Raw genomic sequence first — 18,190 nt, 5'->3', positions numbered from 1 at the left:
AGAGCAGACACTGAGTCTCTGAGTGCCTCAGTGAAGACATTTGTCTCAAGCATCAACCTGATTCAAACCGAAGGTGTAATAGGCTAAAAAAAGGAGTACGTGCCAGCCAGGAAGTCAAACCAAGGTCTGTCTCCAAAATGCCAGCTCCTAGCTGCTACCTTTCCTGACCTAATGAGGTCATCACCTGCGGCATTTGCCAGTCTCAGCTGCATCATCCAAATGCTGAGTTGCCCCTAGGAGGGGGCAAGTCTTTCTCTGTCCTCCAGTAGCTGCTGGGGTCAGGCAGAGAGGGAGAGGTGGGTGGGATGGAGGCCCCCTTTCAGTCACATCCTGCCAGTGGCTCCTTGAGTCTATTTTTCCCTTGAAACCTGTCCCCATTGATCATTTCGTTAATTCATTTATCTATCTATTTATTTATTGCTTTAAAAAAATGAAAAAATAGTTGATTTACAATATTTCTTCAATTACTGTTGTACAGCAAAGTGACCCAATCACACACAGTTCCCTGTGCTGTATAGTAAGGCAGGGCTGCATCTACAGCATATGGAGGTTCCCAGGCTAGGGGTTGAATCTGAGCTGCAGCCACCGGCCTACACCACAGCCATAGCAACACAGGATCTGAGCTGCATCTGCGACTTACACCATAGCTCACAGCAATGCTGGGGATCCTTAACCCACTGAGCGAGGCCAGGGATCAAACCCACATCTTCATGGATGCTAGTAGGGTTTGTTACTGCTGAGCTACAACAGAACTCCCTAATTGATCATTTAGTCTATTTTACCTTCCTGGGGAGGAAGTGGGGGAAGAGAAGAGAGAAAATTCGGGTACAGTGTGATGTCTACTGAACTATTCCAAGGCCTCTCCAGATGCGTCTTCACTGAAAGTTCCAGGTGTGCCTTCCAGGCTCCAAGTTCAAATCCTGCCAAGGCTCAGGCAGAGGTGAGCCAGGGCCGTTAGAAGGAGCACATTCACACAACTCCCATGACCTTCAGCTGCTGGTCTTCTAGAAACTTTCCTTGTTGTCTTCTGGAAACTTTCTTTGTTGCTTTCATCTGCTAGACTTTTTAATGGCGCCCTTTGACTATAATTTACAGGGTGTAGGCCTGGGAATAGAGAAAGAGAGGGAGTGAAGGCAGGTGGGAGCAAAGAGGTTGCAGGAATTCTGCAAAGTGACTCATCTGAAGAGACTGCGTTCGAGGTCATGTCCAGTCCTATACGCAGGCCATTATTCCTTTTTTTCTGTCAACAGTGATTTGTATTTTATTTCCAGCATCTTTAGCTGATTCTTTCTTGTGATCATGTGTTGTATTCCTGTTTTCATGGAAATGTTCCCCAACCAAATAGCTGAAATCCACCCTGGCTGCTCACTGGAATCACCTGGGAACATTAAAAATACTGATGCTTGGATCTCATCCCAAGAAATTCTGACCCAACTAGGGGGTAGCGAAGTCTGGGGAGCAGATAAGTCTGGTCTGGAGATCAGAGGGCATCTGATTCGTAAAAGCTCCCTGGTGACTCCAGCAGGCAGCTGGGACTGAGAACGCTGTCTGTGAGGACCCGAAATCCCTCATTTTCAAGTTCTCATTGATCTCTTTCTCAGATGCAAGTTCCCTCTTGTGTTGAGATTTTTGGATGGTGTTGGCTTTTTGCAAGCCTCTGACACTTGAGCTACATCTCTGTCTACATCTGGGACTTTCCTGTGGCTTCACTGCACTAATTCCCATGTGGATTTATGAGACAGGGTGCCTTGGCTTACCACGTGGTTTCCCATCATTTCATCCTTAGGGAATGCTGCTCAGCCATTACCAGAGAGGGCCCTGTCTCATTTTCTCAAGAGTGACTATTTTTATCTTTCACTTTTCTACCCCACCCCTCCCTTCCTTCCTTCCTCCCTTTCTTTCTTTTTTCTTTCTTCTTTTGTCTTTTTGCCATTTCTTGGGCCGCTCCCATGACATATGGAGGTTCCCAGGCTAGGGGTCAAATCGGAGCCGTAGACACCGGCCTACGCCACAGCCACAGCAATGCCAGATCTGAGCCGTGTCTGTAACCTACACCACAACTCATGGCAAGGCCGGATCCTTAACCCACTGAGCAAGGTCAGGGATCAAACCAGCAACCTCATGGTTCCTAGTTGGATTTGCTAACCACTGAGCCACGATGGGAACTCCTCCTTCCTCCCTTTCTTCCCTCCTTCCTTCCTATACATTCAAGAATCTCTTCTTGAGAGCTCCTGCTGTGGAGCAACAGGATCCACAGTGTCTTGGGAGTGCTGGGATGTAGGTTCAATTCCCAGCCCGGCAAGGTGTTGCTGCGGGTGCATTTTTTTTTTTTTTTTGTATTTTTTGTATTTTTAGAGCTGCACTCGCGGCATATGGAATTTGCCAGGCTAGGGTTGGAATCAGGAGCTGTAGCCAACTGCCTACATCACAGCTCACAGCAATGCTGGATCCTTCATCCCACTGAATAAGGCCAAGGATTCAACCATATATTCATGGATGCTAGTCAGATTTGTTTCCACTCAGCCACAACGGGAACTCTGGACTTAGGTCTTGACAGTGGCTTGATCTGATCCCTGGCCTGGGAGCTCCATATGCCCCAGGGCAGCCAAAAATGAAAAAAAAAAAAAAAAAAAAAACCAAAAAAACAAACCTCTTCTCGGGGTCTCACAAAGAAGTGGAGATTTCAGCATGAGTTTAGTACACATTCTTAAAATCTGGTGATTTTACTTTTTTGATACACATTCATGTTACTTGAATTGTTTCCCCATAATTGTATTAATTTGTAAAAATATTTTAAAATATTTTAATGAAAAGTTATTATATTCATAAAGTCTAGGTAATAATTTTTAAAATTTATTCTATATTGCTAAGCAAAAAAGTAGAAATACTTGCAGGAGGACAACAACAATGTAAAAACGACAGTGACAAAAACCAAACTTTATCCATGGAAGAAAGACTGGGTTAAAATTCATAAGGGAGTTCCCATCGTGGCTCAGTGGAAACGAATCTGACTAGCATCCATGAGGTTGCAGGTTTGATCCTTGGCCTTGCTCAGTGGGTCAAGGATCCGGCATTGCTGTGAGTTGCAGTGTTGGCCTCAGACGTGGCTCCGACCTGGCATTGCTGTGGCTGTGGCATAGGCTGGAAACTATAGCTCCAATTCGACCCCTAGCCTGGGAACTTCCATATGCCACGAGTGCGGCCCTAAGAAGACAACATAAATAAATAAATAAAACTAATGGTCTTGTTTACGTGTCGAGGCCATGTATAATAAGTTTTTTGTTCTTTGTGTATTTTTATATGTATTTCTTTTCTTTTATTTATTTTTGGCTATGCCTTCGGCATGCAGTAGTTCCTAAGCCAGGGATCAAACCCCAGCCACAGCAATGACCAGAACTACAGCAGTGACAACATCAGACACTTAACCTACTGAACCACAAGGGAACTCCTATATATATATTTCTTAAAAGTGTCTGTTCTTTCTTCATAATGGCAGGGAAATTGAAACACTCATGTTAAAGGAATTTCGCCAACTGCAGAAGTTGCCCATGAGAAGAAATGGTTTGTGGGACACACCCAAGCCCAAAGAAGCTGGCTGCGGTGTATCCTGAAGAAGGTGTTCCTGGAATATGGTTATTGTCAGAAAAAAACTAACACTGTCAACTATACTATAATGTAGTAGGCATGAAGCCCTAGTGGTGGGGACATTTGTTTACTTCTATCCCCATTTTTCCAGGTAAGAGTGCCTTTTATTTGTGTGGAGAGCCAAGCCCTCAACAAGCCATGAAATGTATAGGCTCTACCCACTTGCCTCAAGAGCACATGATCTAGGCCCACAGCAGTCAGCAGGTCGCTTTCCTGCTGCCTCATGATTGGCCAAAAGTAAGCAGGTAGGCCAAGCCAGTTAATGAAGCCACTACAAAGTGGCTCCTAATCTCACGTTTTACTTGAACTTGAATCTTGTGGCTGCAGTAGCTGTAGCCATCTTGCTTCCATGTGGAGCCTGAGAATTAAGTAAGCTATGGAGAAGAGCAGATGATTTGAACCCCAATCTGGACTTGGTGAGACCAGGTCTTCTGCTCTTAGGCTTTTCATTTACATGAGTTGATACATTTCCAAAGTCAGCTCAAAGTCAGGGCTTTAAGATGCCTATACCAAAATAGTTCTACAAACTGTACGAAATAGTCAAACTGGAGACAGACTTCGTTTTGTTTTTTTGTCTTTTCAGAGCCGCACCCGTGGCATATGGAAGTTCTTAGGCTAGGGGTTGAATCAGAGCTGCAACTGCCAGCCTATGTCATGGCCACAGCAATGCCAGATCTGAGCTACCTGTGCAACCTACACCACAGCTCACGGCAACTCCAGATCCTTAACCAACTGAGTGAGGCCAGGGATCGAACCTGAGTCCTCATGGATCCTAGTCAGGTTCGTTACCACTGAGCCACAACAGGAACTCCCGGAGGCTGACTTTGAAAGGAGGACAAGAGAGTAAGAATGAGTTGCCTTTTATCCAGTGCTTTTTTAAGCGAGCTGATGCTCTGATTCCTGGCCTCCACCCCTGTTTGCTGGGCAGATGTTATCTCTTGGCTGCAGAAAACAGTCACTCAGTTAGCCTGGCTTGATGAAAATATCTCAGCATGGCACCCAACTCCTGTTTGTGATTCCAGATTTGCTAAACTGTCTTCTGACCTGTCCTTTGGCCCCCTTGACTGGGTTGATGGTAAGCACCCTCCCACTTTACATGAACACGTTGGCATTTCGTGTGCTCAGTCAGCTCCCTGTGAGTTTGGTTAGGCAATTAGTTGCTTAACCTTGGGATGCTGAGTACAAAGCTGAGAACAGTCCCAGCTTTGTGGTGCCCCACAGTGACACAGGAAAGGCAATCAACTTAAGTATCTTTATTATTATTATTATTTTGTCTTTTTAGAGCCGCACCTGTGGCATATGGAGGTTCCCAGGCTAGGGGTCAAATTGGAGCCATAGCCACCGGCCTTCGCCACAGCCACAGCAAAGCCAGATCTGAGCTGCATCTGCAACCTACACCACAGCTCACGGCAACGCCGGATCCTTAACCCACTGAGCAAGGCCAGGGATCAAACCCGAAACCTCATGGTTCCTAGTCGGAGTCGTTTCCACTGTGCCATGATGGGAACTCCAACTTAAGTCTCTTTATATCTCTAACTTTGACAAGGTCATTCTCATAAAAAGAGGATTAATAAAGGCAGAGTATACAAATCCATTATGTGATCCTGACAACACCTGTGGGCTCTGGGACTTGGCAGACCATAGTTTTGGGCAGGTGACCATCCCCCTAAACCTCTGTTTTGATCCTTCTACTATAAAGTGGAAATAATAATACTTTTCTCACAGGGTCATGGCAAAACTGAAATGGAACAACCCACAAAAAGTCTGAGCTTTTACAGAACATTGTAAATCAACTATAATAGAAAAAAAATTTTTTTTAAAAAGCCTGAGCACAATAAAATAATAGCTACTTAACAGTGAATTTTCTATGATGCTCATAAAACGTCAGGGCCCTGAGAGGGGCCCTGGTGTTGTGTTCCCATGGTTATATGTTTTTGTGAAATTTGCAAATTTAAGATTTTTTGCAATTATTTATCTTAAATCAGGTTCTCCAAATCTTGTACTGGTATTAATCAAATTGAAACCTCACTACATGGCTGTGAGGTAGGTACTGCTGTTATTATCATTTTACTGATGAGAAAATTGAGGCTTATGGATATTAAGTAACTTTTCTAAGACCATACTGTGAGTGATGGAGCATGGATTGTAACTCAGGCCGTCTGTATTCAAGGGGTGTCCAGGGCCCCTGGCTTAACTGTTTTACCTGATTTCTCAAATTTGCCTGGCCCCAAGAATCACCCAGGAGACCCTATTAAAGTACAGATTCAGGGCTCAGAGCTACCAAAACAGGATCTTTAGGGGAGGGACTTGGGAATCTATTTTTAATATGCCTCCCAAATGAATGTGGTGAGTAGGCAGATAATTGCTTTTCAACCTGTTGCCTCCGTGTAATAAGGGTTCAATACAAGTTGGCTAAGAGCATAATAAAAATAGTTTTTATTATAACAGCAGCCTCAGTCTTGAAAGTTTCACAGAGGAGGCAGAATTTAAGCGGTGTAGAACAGACAGAACTTTTCAAAGAGGAAACAAGAGAGGAAGCGCCACTGTGTATATCTTGTACCGAAAAAAGTGATAAAGTACAATCTCTGAGTTCCTTGTTTATGAACTGAAAAGACATTTTACTGAGATCACTTGAGCAATAAAGTTGTTATTTCAACTAAAAGAATTTTGCTTAATGTTACTCCTGGTTAACTGTCGTTGCTAAATTTTGGTGCCAGCTGAGTTAAAGGTATTATTATTTTTTAAAGTGAAAGTTCTCTAGCTTCTTTGAGCAAATGAAGGATCTGGCATTGCCATAAGCTGTGGTGTAGGTAGGTGACTTGGCTGGGATCCCTCATTGCTGTGGCTGTGGAGTAGGCTGGCAGCTACAGCTGCGATTTGATCCCTAGGCTGGGAACTTCCATATGCTACCTGTGGCCCTAAAAAACCAAAACCAAAAACAAAAAACAAAACTTCATGACTCACTGAATCTGAGGAAACAAAGAGGAAAACCCTACCAAAGGCCCTGTAGATTTTGTGTTTGAATTGACTGGAAATCAATTCCCCACTCCCAAAGAAATTAATTTCCCATGAATAACATCCCATTTGCATGTTTACTATGATTTTTACTAAATTCATCGCTGTAGGCTTCAAAGGTTTTGAACATGGATAACCAATTCATTTTTTAATTTTATTTATGGAAATTCTAAACATAGACAAAAAAAGAGTAGCATAATGAATTCCCCTGTGCCATACACCCAGCTTCTACAATTATTAGCATTTTACTAATTTGGAGAAGCAGTTTAAAAATCCATAAAGATCAATGGGTTAAAATAGTCAAAGAATTTGAAACGGTTAAAATAGTCATTCAAATAATTTGGGAGAGGAGAATAACAACTTTTAGGTAAATTTCCTACACGATTTGGGTAAGAAATCTTTTTTTTTAAATAGTTAAAACACAGTGCAAAATAGAATCAAGATAATTTTCTCAGGTCAGTCTCCCAAAGCAATAGAAATAAGAGCAAAAATAAACCCATGGGACCTCATCAAACTGAAAAGCTTTTGCACAGCAAAGGAAACCAAAAAGAAAACAAAAAGACAACATACAGAATGGGAGAAAATAGTTTCAAAAGATGCAACGGACAGGGGCTTAATCTCTAGAATATATAAGCAACTTATACAACTCGACAGCAAAAAAGCCAATCACCCAATGGAAAAATGGGCAAAAGACCTGAATAGACTGTTCTCCAAGGAAGATATACAGATGGCCAACAAGCACATGAAAAAATGCTCAACATCGCTGATTATAAGAGAAATGCAAATCAAAACTACCATGAGATACCACCTCACACCAGTCAGAATGGCCATCATTAATAAGTCCACAAATAACAAGTGCTGGAGGGCTTGTGGGGAAAAGGGAACCCTCCTGCACTGCTGGTGGGAATGTGAACTGGTACAGCCACTATGGAGAACAGTGTGGAGATACCTTAGAAATCTATACATAGAACTTCCATGTGACCCCACAATCCCACTCTTGGGCATACACCTGGACAAGACTCTACCTAAAAGAGACACATGCGGAGTTCCTGTCGTGGCACATCGGTTAACGAATCTGACTAGGAACCATGAGGTTGAGGGTTCGGTCCCTGCCCTTGCTCAGTGGGTTAATGATCCGGCGTTGCCATGAGCTGTGGTGTAGGTTGCAGACGCGGCTTGGATCCCGTGTTGCTGTGGCTCTGGCATAGGCCGGGGGGCTACAGCTCCGATTCGACCCCTAGCCTGGGAACCTCCATATGCTGTGGGAGCGGCCCAAAGAGATAGCAAAAAGACAAAAAAAAAAAAAAAAAAAAAAAGACACATGCACCCACATGTTCATTGCAGCACTATTCACAAGAGCCAAGACACGGAAACAACCCAAATGTCCATTGACAGGTGATTGGATTAGGAAGATGTGGTATATATACACAATGGAATACTACTCAGCTATGAAAAAGAATGACATAATGCCATTTGCAGCAACATGGATGAAACTAGAGACTCTCACACTGAGTGAAATGAGTCATAAACACAAAGACATACCATGTGATATCACTTATAACTAGAATCTAATATCCAGCACAAATGAACATTTCCACAGGAAAGAAAATCATGGACTTGGATAATAGACTTGCGGCTGCCCAGGGGAGAGGGAGGGAATGGGAGGGATCGGGAGCTTGGGGTTATCGGATACAACTTGGAATGGATTTACAAGGAGATCCTGCTGAGTAGCATCGAGAACTATGTCTAGATACTTATATTGCCACAGAACAAAGGGTGGGGAAAAAATGTATACATATAAGAGTAACTTGGTTCCCATGCTGTAGAGTGGAAATAAATTAAAATAAAAAAATAGAATCAAGATAATGTCCACCTTTGGGTAGCTCTATTGAATAATATCACTTCACTCAAATCCCCCCAAACACTATACAACGTGAAGAAAAACATTTTCTATTACACGTCCTTCTGCAGCACAGAGGACAAAACAGTTCAATTCACCAGACTTGAGACCTGGCAGACCCTGTGCTAGATCCTGTGGGGAATTTCTTAGCTATAGGAGACTGAAGGAGGAGTTGTAAAGTTGGACTGCTTATTGTGAAGGCTCTGTTGTTTGAGTGACTTCTTCAAGAGTGAACTCTATGCCTAAATGCAGTGTGGAAGGAACAGGATCCTGGGCTGAGGCAACAGTGTGTACAAAACTGGGAGGCAGGAAGGTACAGGGTGAGTTTGAGGGGTGCGGTTATATTATAGTGTTTTGTGATGGAAGGCAATTTAAGAGCTGGAAGAATCTTACAGGTGACATCATGGAGCAGAGGTTAAAGGCATAAATTCTGCCTGCAGACACACCTGTTTGACTACCTACTGCCTTGGCTGACAGTGCTGGTGGCCACCCCGAGTCACTCCAAATGTGTTTTCCTTGCCGGTAGAGCTGCCTCCCTCTCTAAAGGCTGAAAATGCCACACATTAATTTACCAGACTCTCTTGCAACTAGGGAATGGCCATGTGATCCAACTCTGGACAAAGGGACCTGAGGGAAATTTGCAGGGGGAACTTCTGGAAAGTGTTTTCTCCCTAATTAAAAAAAAAAAAGGACTCTATAGCAAAAATTTCTCTATCTTTGAACACAACTATATGACAATGCAAGCTTGGGAGCTGTGGCAGCCATCCTGGGACCATGAGGGCAGAAGCTGTGGATGAAAGCCAAGGTGCTGAGGACATCAGAGGAGGAAGATGGCAAGTGATTCAGTCTTTGAAGACATCACTAAGCCATTCTGCATAGGCTGCCTTATGTTTGGAACTTTGTTGTGTGAAATTGATACATTTTCTGTAATATTTAAGCTATTCTGAATTGCTTCAACCATCAGCCCAGAGAGCAGGAAGGAAAACACAGTTGTGTGGGATTGGTTCAGGATCTTTCCCCACTCCTATACCAAAATCTTAGGATGCTCAAGTCTCTTATATAAAACAGCATAGTATTTGAATATAACCTACACATATCCTTTTGCTTCTTGTATACTTTAAATAATCTTTAGATTCCTTGTATTATCTAATATAATGTAAATGTTGGCCCATGGCAATTTAAGCTTTTATTGTTGTTGTTGTTGTTGTTTCTGCTTTTTAGGGCTGCACATGAGTCATATGGAGGTTCCCAAGCCAGGAGATGAATCAGACCTGTAGCCGCTGGCCTACACCACAGTCACAGCAACACAGGATCTGAGCTGCGTCTGCCACCTATACCACAACTCACGGCAATACCGGATCCTTAACCCACTGAGCAAGGCCAGGGATTGAACCCACAATCTCATGGATGCTCGTGAGGTTCATTAACCACTGAGCTACGATGGGAACTCCTGGAGGAAACTTTCTTAAGTTACTTTATCTAAACCTGAGAAGAATTTCTCATCTGTCCTCTCAATTTCCCGAAATAGATTAGTGAAAAACATAGAGGCTCTTGAAGCCACTAAATTAGCCACTAAAGAAAGGTGCTTCTGTGGGATATTCAGCTTTCCCCCCTGTGATCCTCTAATATGATGAAAGTGTCTTCTCTGTGAAAAAGCCTGCCCTGATGGCTTCAAAATATTAACCTACTGGAAAAATCTCATCTAAACCAACTTGGTTTCCGTGTAATGTTGATACCATTCTCTATTCATCTATCTCATGTGAGCCAGTAGCATTAAAAGAACACCAATGTAAATGGTAAATTTAATGTCATGTACAGAATACACATAAAACCACAATTAAAAAACAACCCAACCAGGCACATGAAACAAACAAATCAGGGACCGAAAAGAGCTCTTGTTTATGTGGGTGCTATCTATCACTGTTCACCTGTCATTGAAACTGAGAAACTAAACACACACACACACACACACACACACACACCACTATTCTGAACAGATGGTGCTACTAACATTCCTGTAGCCACCACTCAGTTTCAGACAGAAAACTGCTTGGAGTTCCTATCATGGTACAGTGGTGGAAACAAATCTGACTAGTATCCATGAGGATGAGGGCTTGATCCCTGGGCTCGCTCAGTGGGTCCAGGATCCTGCAGTGTTGTGAGTGATGCCGTGAGCTGTGGTGTCGGTCACAGATGTGGCTTGGATCCCACGTGGCTGTGGCTGTGGCTGGCTGATTCGATCCCTAGCCTGGGGACTTCCATACCTCGGGTGCAGCCCTAAAAAAAAAAGAAGGGAAGAAAGAAAGAAAACTTCAAATATTGTTGAATTCCCTTGCGTGTCTCTCCCTGAATGCATTGCTTCCCTGTCACCCAGAAGTAATAACGCTTTAGGATTTGATGTTTATCATTCTTTATGGATTTTTAAAAATTAGATAGGTCCCTGGGGACAGACAGTTACATTACGAACCAACAGGATTGTACTGTATGCAGTAGTATGCAGCTTTTATTATTCTTGGTTCCTTCACATTTAGAAGTGCCCTTGATCCCTCATCTCTCCCAAATCAGGGGTGCAGCTCTTGCCAGGACTTGCTTAGCACGTCTTGATGTCTTGCTTCTAGTTCTTTTCAGAAATTATGGTGTAACACTGTGAGATAATGGAAAGGATACAATGGTCTCTGCTCCTAGTTCGTGACACAGAGCTCCTGAAAGTTTTCTAATTTCAGGTGACAGGAGTGCCTTTTGTTCTAACGAGGTGACTTCTGGTGGTCTTCTTGGTCAGGGCTGGTCACCAGAAAGACCAAGCCATGCTTAGGAGCTTGGAATTTTCAGTCTGGCTCCCCATTCTCTTGAGAAGGAAGAAGGGCTAAAAGCGGAGTTTACAATCTATCATGCCTACATGATGAAACTGCCATAAAATCCTGATAGAAGAGGGTTCAGAGAGGACACCTCCCAGCCCTCGCCCTCTATCTCTCTTCATCTGGCTGTTCATCTCTATCCTTTATCGCATCCTTTAATAAACTGGTAAACATAAATGTTTCTGAGTTCTGTGAGTTGCCCTAGCAACTTAACTGAACCCAAGGAGCAGGTCATTGAAACTTCCAATTTATAGTCTGTTGATGAGAAGCACAGAGAACATCCGGGCTTTCAATTGGAGTGGGGTGTGTGTGTGTGTGTGTGTGTGTGTGTGGTGGGGAAGGGGGAGCAGTCTTTTGGGGCTGAGCCCTTAACCTGTGGGGTCTCATGCTCTCTCTGGGTAGGTAGTGTCAGAACTGAGCTAAACTGTAGGACATCAAGCCCTGTGTCCTACAATTTGCTCATTGTGGGGCAGAACGCTGCCCCACCCCCACCCCCCAAATTTGGTGACCAGAAATGTCAGAAGTGAAGTGTTTTGTGTGAGTCATAAAAGAAATGCACAAGAGATAGACTGATCTGAGGTTTTCCCTTAGAATAGGAGGAAAAAACTGGGGTTTTCTTTTTCTTTTTTTTAAATGGCTGCACCCACAGCATAGGGAAGTTCCCGGACCAGGACCAGCATCTGAGCTGAAGCTGTGATCTACCCCACAGCTGTGGCAATGACCAGATCCTTAAGCCACTGAGCTGGACACGGGGATTGAAGCAGCACCTCTGTAGCAACCCAAGCCACTGCAGTCAGATTCTTAACCCACTGTGCCACAGTGGGAATTCTTGTTGCTTTTTGTTTTCTTTTTTTCTTTTCAATTTAGACACATACAGACCTTGCTCCAACACCCCACCAGGCTTACCCTTCTCTCCTCTCCCTTGGAGCTCTCACCCCAAAGGAGGTCTGTTGTCCAGAAAGGCTTTTCTGTGGGATGCAGTATGTCTCTAGCCACGCCAGGACAGAGCATTATATTAGAAGACAGGAGTTTCCTTCATGGCTCAGTGGTTAACAAACTCAACGAGGATCCATGAGGATGTGGGTTTGATCCCTGGCCTCGCTCAGTGGGTTAAAGATCTGGCATTGTCATGAGCTGTGGGGTAGGTCACAGCTGTAGCTCTGATTTGATCCCAAGTCTGGGAACTTCCATATGTCGCGAGTGTGCCCCTAAAAAGCAAAAAAAAAAAAAAAAAAAAGATGCACTAGAATCAGAAGAATAGGTTTAGAATTAGATCTTAGCACACACATTTTCATAAGAGGAGCAGCACTGCTATTGACTGGAACAGTTTCAGTTTTGGCTAGTGGACCTGCCCTGCTTTAGGCTGGTTAGCTAACTGAGGTCCTGGTAGAAGAAGCCCCAGTCTCTCCAATAATGACAGGAAAGCTGGAGACAATAGAGGAAGTGAGAAATGAACTGCAAAAAACCCAATGAGGTTGAGACCTCAACCTGTATTTTGCATTATAAGGTCTGACAATGTTTTGTTGTTTATCAAGCCTTCTCTTAACCTGGCTTACTAGGCTGAAATTTAATTTCAAATCTTTTGAGTTAATTTACCACCTTTATTATCTTTAGTATATGGTATAGACTGAATGTTTGTGTCAGCACGTCCTCCTGCCAAATTCATATATTAAATTCTAATCCCCAAAGTGATGATATTTGGAGGTGGGGCCTTTGGGAGGTGATTAGTTCATGAGGGTGGAGCTCTCCTCAATGGGATTAGTGCCCTTATAAAAGAGACCTCAGGAGTTCCCGTTGTGGTGCAGTGGTTAACGAATCCGACTAGGAACCATGAGGTTTGAGGTTCGATCCCTGGCCTTGCTCAGTGGGTTAAGGATCCAGCATTGCCGTGAGCTGTGGTGTAGGTCGCAGACACAGCTCAGATCCCGAGTTGCTGTGGCTCTGGCGTAGGCCAGTGGCTACAGCTCCGATTAGACCCCTAGCCTGGGAACCTCCATATGCTGTGGGAGCAGCCCTAGAAAAGGCAAAAAGACAAAAAAAAAAAAAAGAGAGAGAAAGACTTCAGAGAGCTCCTTTGCCCTCTTCTGCCATCTGAGGGCACAATGAGAAGGTAGCCATCTATGAACCAGAGGGTGAATCCTCATCAGACCCTGAGACACCAGCACTTTGAATCTGGATTTCCTAGACTTCAGAACTTTGAGAAATAAATTTCTGTTATTTATAAGCCACCTCATCTATGATATTCTAGTCTATGATAGCAGCCTGGACATGTCTTCACAGTGCTGTGATTGATGCATCCAGATTGTTTTCCTAGTATTTCCAGGTTAGAACCTGTGGATTGTTTCATTTACATATGTATAAGTTTCCGTAACACAAATACTGGTTGGCTGTTTACAGGAGACTCGTCACCAGTAGATAAACACTGCTGCATGTTACAGTAAAGCTATCTGGAGAGAACACAAAAATGATTCTGGCATACCATTTGAGAAACTATTTGTAAAACTCAAATGGCCATATAAAGCTTATCCATGGGTCCAGGTTGTTTTTTTTGTTTTATACTGTATGGGATGAAGAAAAAGAAATATCAATAGAGCTTACTAAAGGTGCTTGCCAATTGCTGAAACACAGAAGTCTGCTACTCCTGGAATCTGGTTTAAAGCTGGGCAGATTTGCTTTGTTATAGGGTTGAAGCTTTGTTTAAAGTCATTTTCTTTTAAAATTAAAAATACTCTTGGAGTTCCCGTCGTGGCTCAGTGGTTAACGAATGTGACTAGGAGCCATGAGGTTTCAGGTTCAATCCCTGGCCTCATCCAGTGGGTTGAGGATCCGATGTTGCCGTGAGCTATGCTGTAGGTCAGGCGCAGCTCGGATCCCAAGTTGCTGTGGCTGTGGTGTAGGCTGGCAGCTACAGCTCCGATTCAACCCCTAGCCTGGGGACCTCCATTTGCCACAGGTGTGGCCTAAAAAGACAAAATAAATAAATAAATTAATTAAATTAAATTAAAAATATTCTGTATGGGAAAGTTTTATTATATTATAGTAGCCTCCGTTAGTTTATCCCCCACTAAGGGCCTCACCTAAGTATATAAAACCATGAGAGGCAAGAGTAATCAGGATGAATCTCGTAATATTTGCAGATGGCCTATGGATTCTGGAGCCTGTTGTTAGCAACTGAGCTTGAGCGGTGAGGCTGACGTCCTTTTTAATGAGGACCTTACCCTTCCTCTCTCAGCTCACAGGCCCATGCTAATGATCTGTGACTTGTACACAGACAACAACAGAGAAGAGAGACAGAATCGGACAGAAAGGCACAGGGGCATCTGCAAGGGCTAGCTTCTACAAAGAAACATTTAAAAAAACTTTAAAAAAAATTTTAAATATGACTGCCCACCCACAGCATATGGAAGTTCCCAGGCCAGGGATTGCACCCGAGCTGCATGTTCTACCTAGACTGCAGGATCCTTTAACCCACTGCTTTGGCCAGGGACCGGACTCATGCCTCCACAGTGACCTAAGCCCCTGCAATCAGATTCTTAACCTATTTCACCTCAGCAGGAACTGTGCAAAGAAACATTTTTGTGCACTTATTTATTTTTTTCCTGCAAAGTGGGAACACGACTTAAGCAGCAAAGGACTTCCTAGGAGGCAGTCCTAGAAACTACATGGCACTTCTTAGCTTCACTCCCTATTTTAGAATTCTCGGATAAATGTTTTAAAAGTAGAAATGAAGGTGTAGTTTTACAGCATGTGACCCAAAGGATTTAATAGGATGAACACTGGATGAGGATCCAGGATACCTGGCTTTGAATGGTCTTAACTCAGTCATTTATTTTTTTCACTTATAAAATGAAGTATGCCATCTAATGATGAATGGTTGAATCAAATGTGAAATATCCACATAACAGAATATTATTCAGCCATAAAAGGGAATGAAGTACTGACCCAATCTACCACATGGATGAGCCATAAAAATATTACGCTAGGTGAAAGAAGCCAGACACAAAAGACCATGTATTATATGATTCCATTCATGTGAAATGTACAGAACAGCTAAACCTATAAGGACAGAAAGCAGATCAGTACACTGGCTAGTGGGTATGGGGTTTCTTTCTGGGGTGATGAAAAGGTTCTACAATTGACTGTGGTGATGTTTATATTCATGACTCTATGAATATACTAAAAACTATTTAATTGTACACTTTAAAAGGTAAGTTCTATGGTATGTGAATTACATTTCAATAAAGCTGTTATTTATACAAAGAGGGAGTTCCCGTTGCGGCACAGCAGAAAGGAATCTGACTAGTATCTATGTGGATGTGGGTTTGATTTGTGGCCTTGCTCAGTGGGTCGGGGATCTGGCATTGCTGTGGTGTAGGCTGGTAGCTACAGCTCCGATTCGACCCCTAGCCTGGGAACTTCCATATGCCATAGGTGCAGCCCTAAAAAGCAAAAAAAAAAAAAAAAAAAAAAAAAAAAAAGAAAGAAAAAGAAAAAAAGAAGAGAGAGAAAAGAAACCATAACTTCTACCCAGCTCAGATTTTATGAGGAGCAAATGAGTTGTTGTATAAATAAGAAAAGTATTTCCAACTATGCAATGATAATTATTTTTAGAATTCATTATTTTCTTAGGTTAGGAGATGATAAACTAAAAGAATACTCTAGTGACAACTGGCATTTATAGAGAATAGAGAGGCAAAGTTGCTTACATCTCTGTGCATGAAGGTCAAATAAGAGGGAGCAGTTTAAAGTTCCTGAGAGTGATAAGGAAGGGAACAATAGCCAGAATGTACATTCCTTGAGGTCAGCCACTGTTTCTTGTTCTCTTTTGTAATCCCCATGACTAATAAAATGTCTGGCTCAATAAATGTGAATCCATGAATAAATTAATATTGAATGAATGAATGGTGAAATGAATGAACTGAAGGTCACTGAATGAAAGCAATGAGATGCCTTCACCCAACCACTAAACCGTTTTACCAACCAGCACATTCAGGTTCTTGCTTTGATGCTGACAGTGACTGGGGATTTGGGTACTTATTCCACTGCCAAAGGAGTGTTAATTCTCTTTTGATTGTTATAGGTCACAGCGGTTCTTGTTTCTGCTCAAGACTGCAGAGGGAAAAATTTCTACACTATAAAGACTTTATCAGTGTCATGGCTAAGATTCAGTTTGTCTTCTATTAGTTGTGATGAGCCAGTGAGAGGGTTGGTCTCCAGAACAAAAGCATCATAAGGTCTGGTCTATGATGCTGGGTGCACTGAAGGCTTACAGGACAAGTTGGGAGGCCTGCTTTGCTGCAAGATGAGGGCAGGGCATTCATAAGATGGTTTGGAGTTAGGGCAACAAATTGGGCCTGGCATTGTCAGAGTCCCTATGATGGGGACAGGCATTACTGGCCTTGGGAAAAAGCAACTATTCTATTTTCCCATTTTTACCAGTTGAGAATAGACTTGTGAGTGTGGCCCAGGTTGGCATCATGACAAACCAATGTCACTTGCAGCTGAAATCAAGGGGGAAAGTAATCCAAGGAGAGAACTCTCCCCTGCCAGCTCTGAGTTCTTAAGATTTCCTTCTCTCTTTCTACTTAGAACCCCCAAAGCTCTCTGGGGAGTTCCTGTCGTGGCTCAGTGGTGAACAAATCCGACTAGTAACCATGAGGTTGTGGGTTCGATCCCTGGCCTTGCTCAGTGGGTTAAGGATCCGACGTTGCCATGAGCTGTGGTGTAGGTCGCAGATCCCGCATTGCTGTGGCTCTGGCATAGGCCGGTGGCTACAGCTCCGATTGAACCCCTAGCCTGGGAACCTCCATATGCCGTGGGAGCGGCCCAAGAAATGGCAAAAAATAAAAATAAAAAATAAAAAAAATAAAAAAAGAACCTCTCTGAAGGATCACTTGGGTCTTACACATAAGTCACAACCATGACTATGTAACTGAAAGACTGAAGGATCTGAACTGCTCAGAGCAAGAGCTGCTTCATTCAAGGCCTGGATATTTCCATTTAGAAAATAAATCTAGCTGAAGAGAGATGCCCTCCTAACAGGGCAAAGACACAACTAGTTAAGAAAAGATCTAGAACACACAGTGTAAGTTAATTGGGCGCCAGAGTCTTCTCGCAGATGGTTGAACTCCAGATTTTTCCACTTATGCTCCAACAGATCCAGGAGAGTTGGCAGTAGTGAGAGCAGAAGCCTTATCCAGGAAGAGACTTTTCTTCATCTTTTATTTCCCTTTCCATACCTCTAGTCACTTTCTTGGACAAGATGTCAGGAACTAAATAGCATAAACACCGAACTTCAAAAGCATCAACAAAAAAGTACTTGCCTAAGGAAACTGCATGGACCACATAAAGTAGATCATCTTTCCATCCCCTCCTCCACTCGTTCATTCCAAAACAGACATCTGAAAAGCCAGGAAGCCAACAAAGGAACAAATAAACAAATACCAACTGCCAGTAAAACCAGTCCACTTAATAAAAAATATTTCCCCATCTCTAGCCCCTTGAATTTGTATAAACACCTTAAAATATGTTTGGTTGTGATTTTGATTAGTCTACCTTTGATATCACTTATTTTAGATCATAAATCTGAAAGCTAGGGGTTCATGTTTATCAGTTTGAATGATTTTACCACAGGGACTCTGGAGCTAGGCTATGTGAGAGTTAGGCTCCGTGTATACCAGCTGTGTAAGCTGGTAACTAGCAAATAAGTGATTTGTCTTTCTAATTTTCATCTGTCAAATAAGGATAATAATACTTGCTTCATATTTGCTGTAAG

At 42.9% G+C, this 18,190-nt stretch overlaps 1 protein-coding gene across 5 annotated transcripts in view; it reads right to left on the bottom strand.

Moving 5' to 3' along the window:
- Positions 1-18,190, bottom strand: part of LOC106510020 (uncharacterized) — an 88,342-nt gene that overhangs the window by 24,464 nt on the left and 45,688 nt on the right. The window contains exon 6 of one of the 5 annotated variants that reach the window (XM_085022028.1): positions 394-1,104. The exons of the other annotated variants lie outside the window; for them this stretch is intronic. Coding sequence (XP_084878154.1) covers positions 1,090-1,104 — 15 coding nt within the window. The 3' untranslated portion in view covers positions 394-1,089. Of the gene's footprint in view, positions 1-393; positions 1,105-18,190 lie in introns of those variants that run through there. 5 annotated transcript variants of the gene reach the window in all.

Source organism: Sus scrofa, chromosome 4, assembly GCF_054392235.1.
Source record: "Sus scrofa isolate SSC_HxYL_T2T_F1_AM1 chromosome 4, Sscrofa_HxYL_maternal_Yorkshire_Landrace_v2.0, whole genome shotgun sequence".
In the NCBI taxonomy this organism is placed as follows: domain Eukaryota; kingdom Metazoa; phylum Chordata; class Mammalia; order Artiodactyla; family Suidae; genus Sus; species Sus scrofa.
This window is presented reverse-complemented; position numbering and strand designations above follow the sequence as displayed.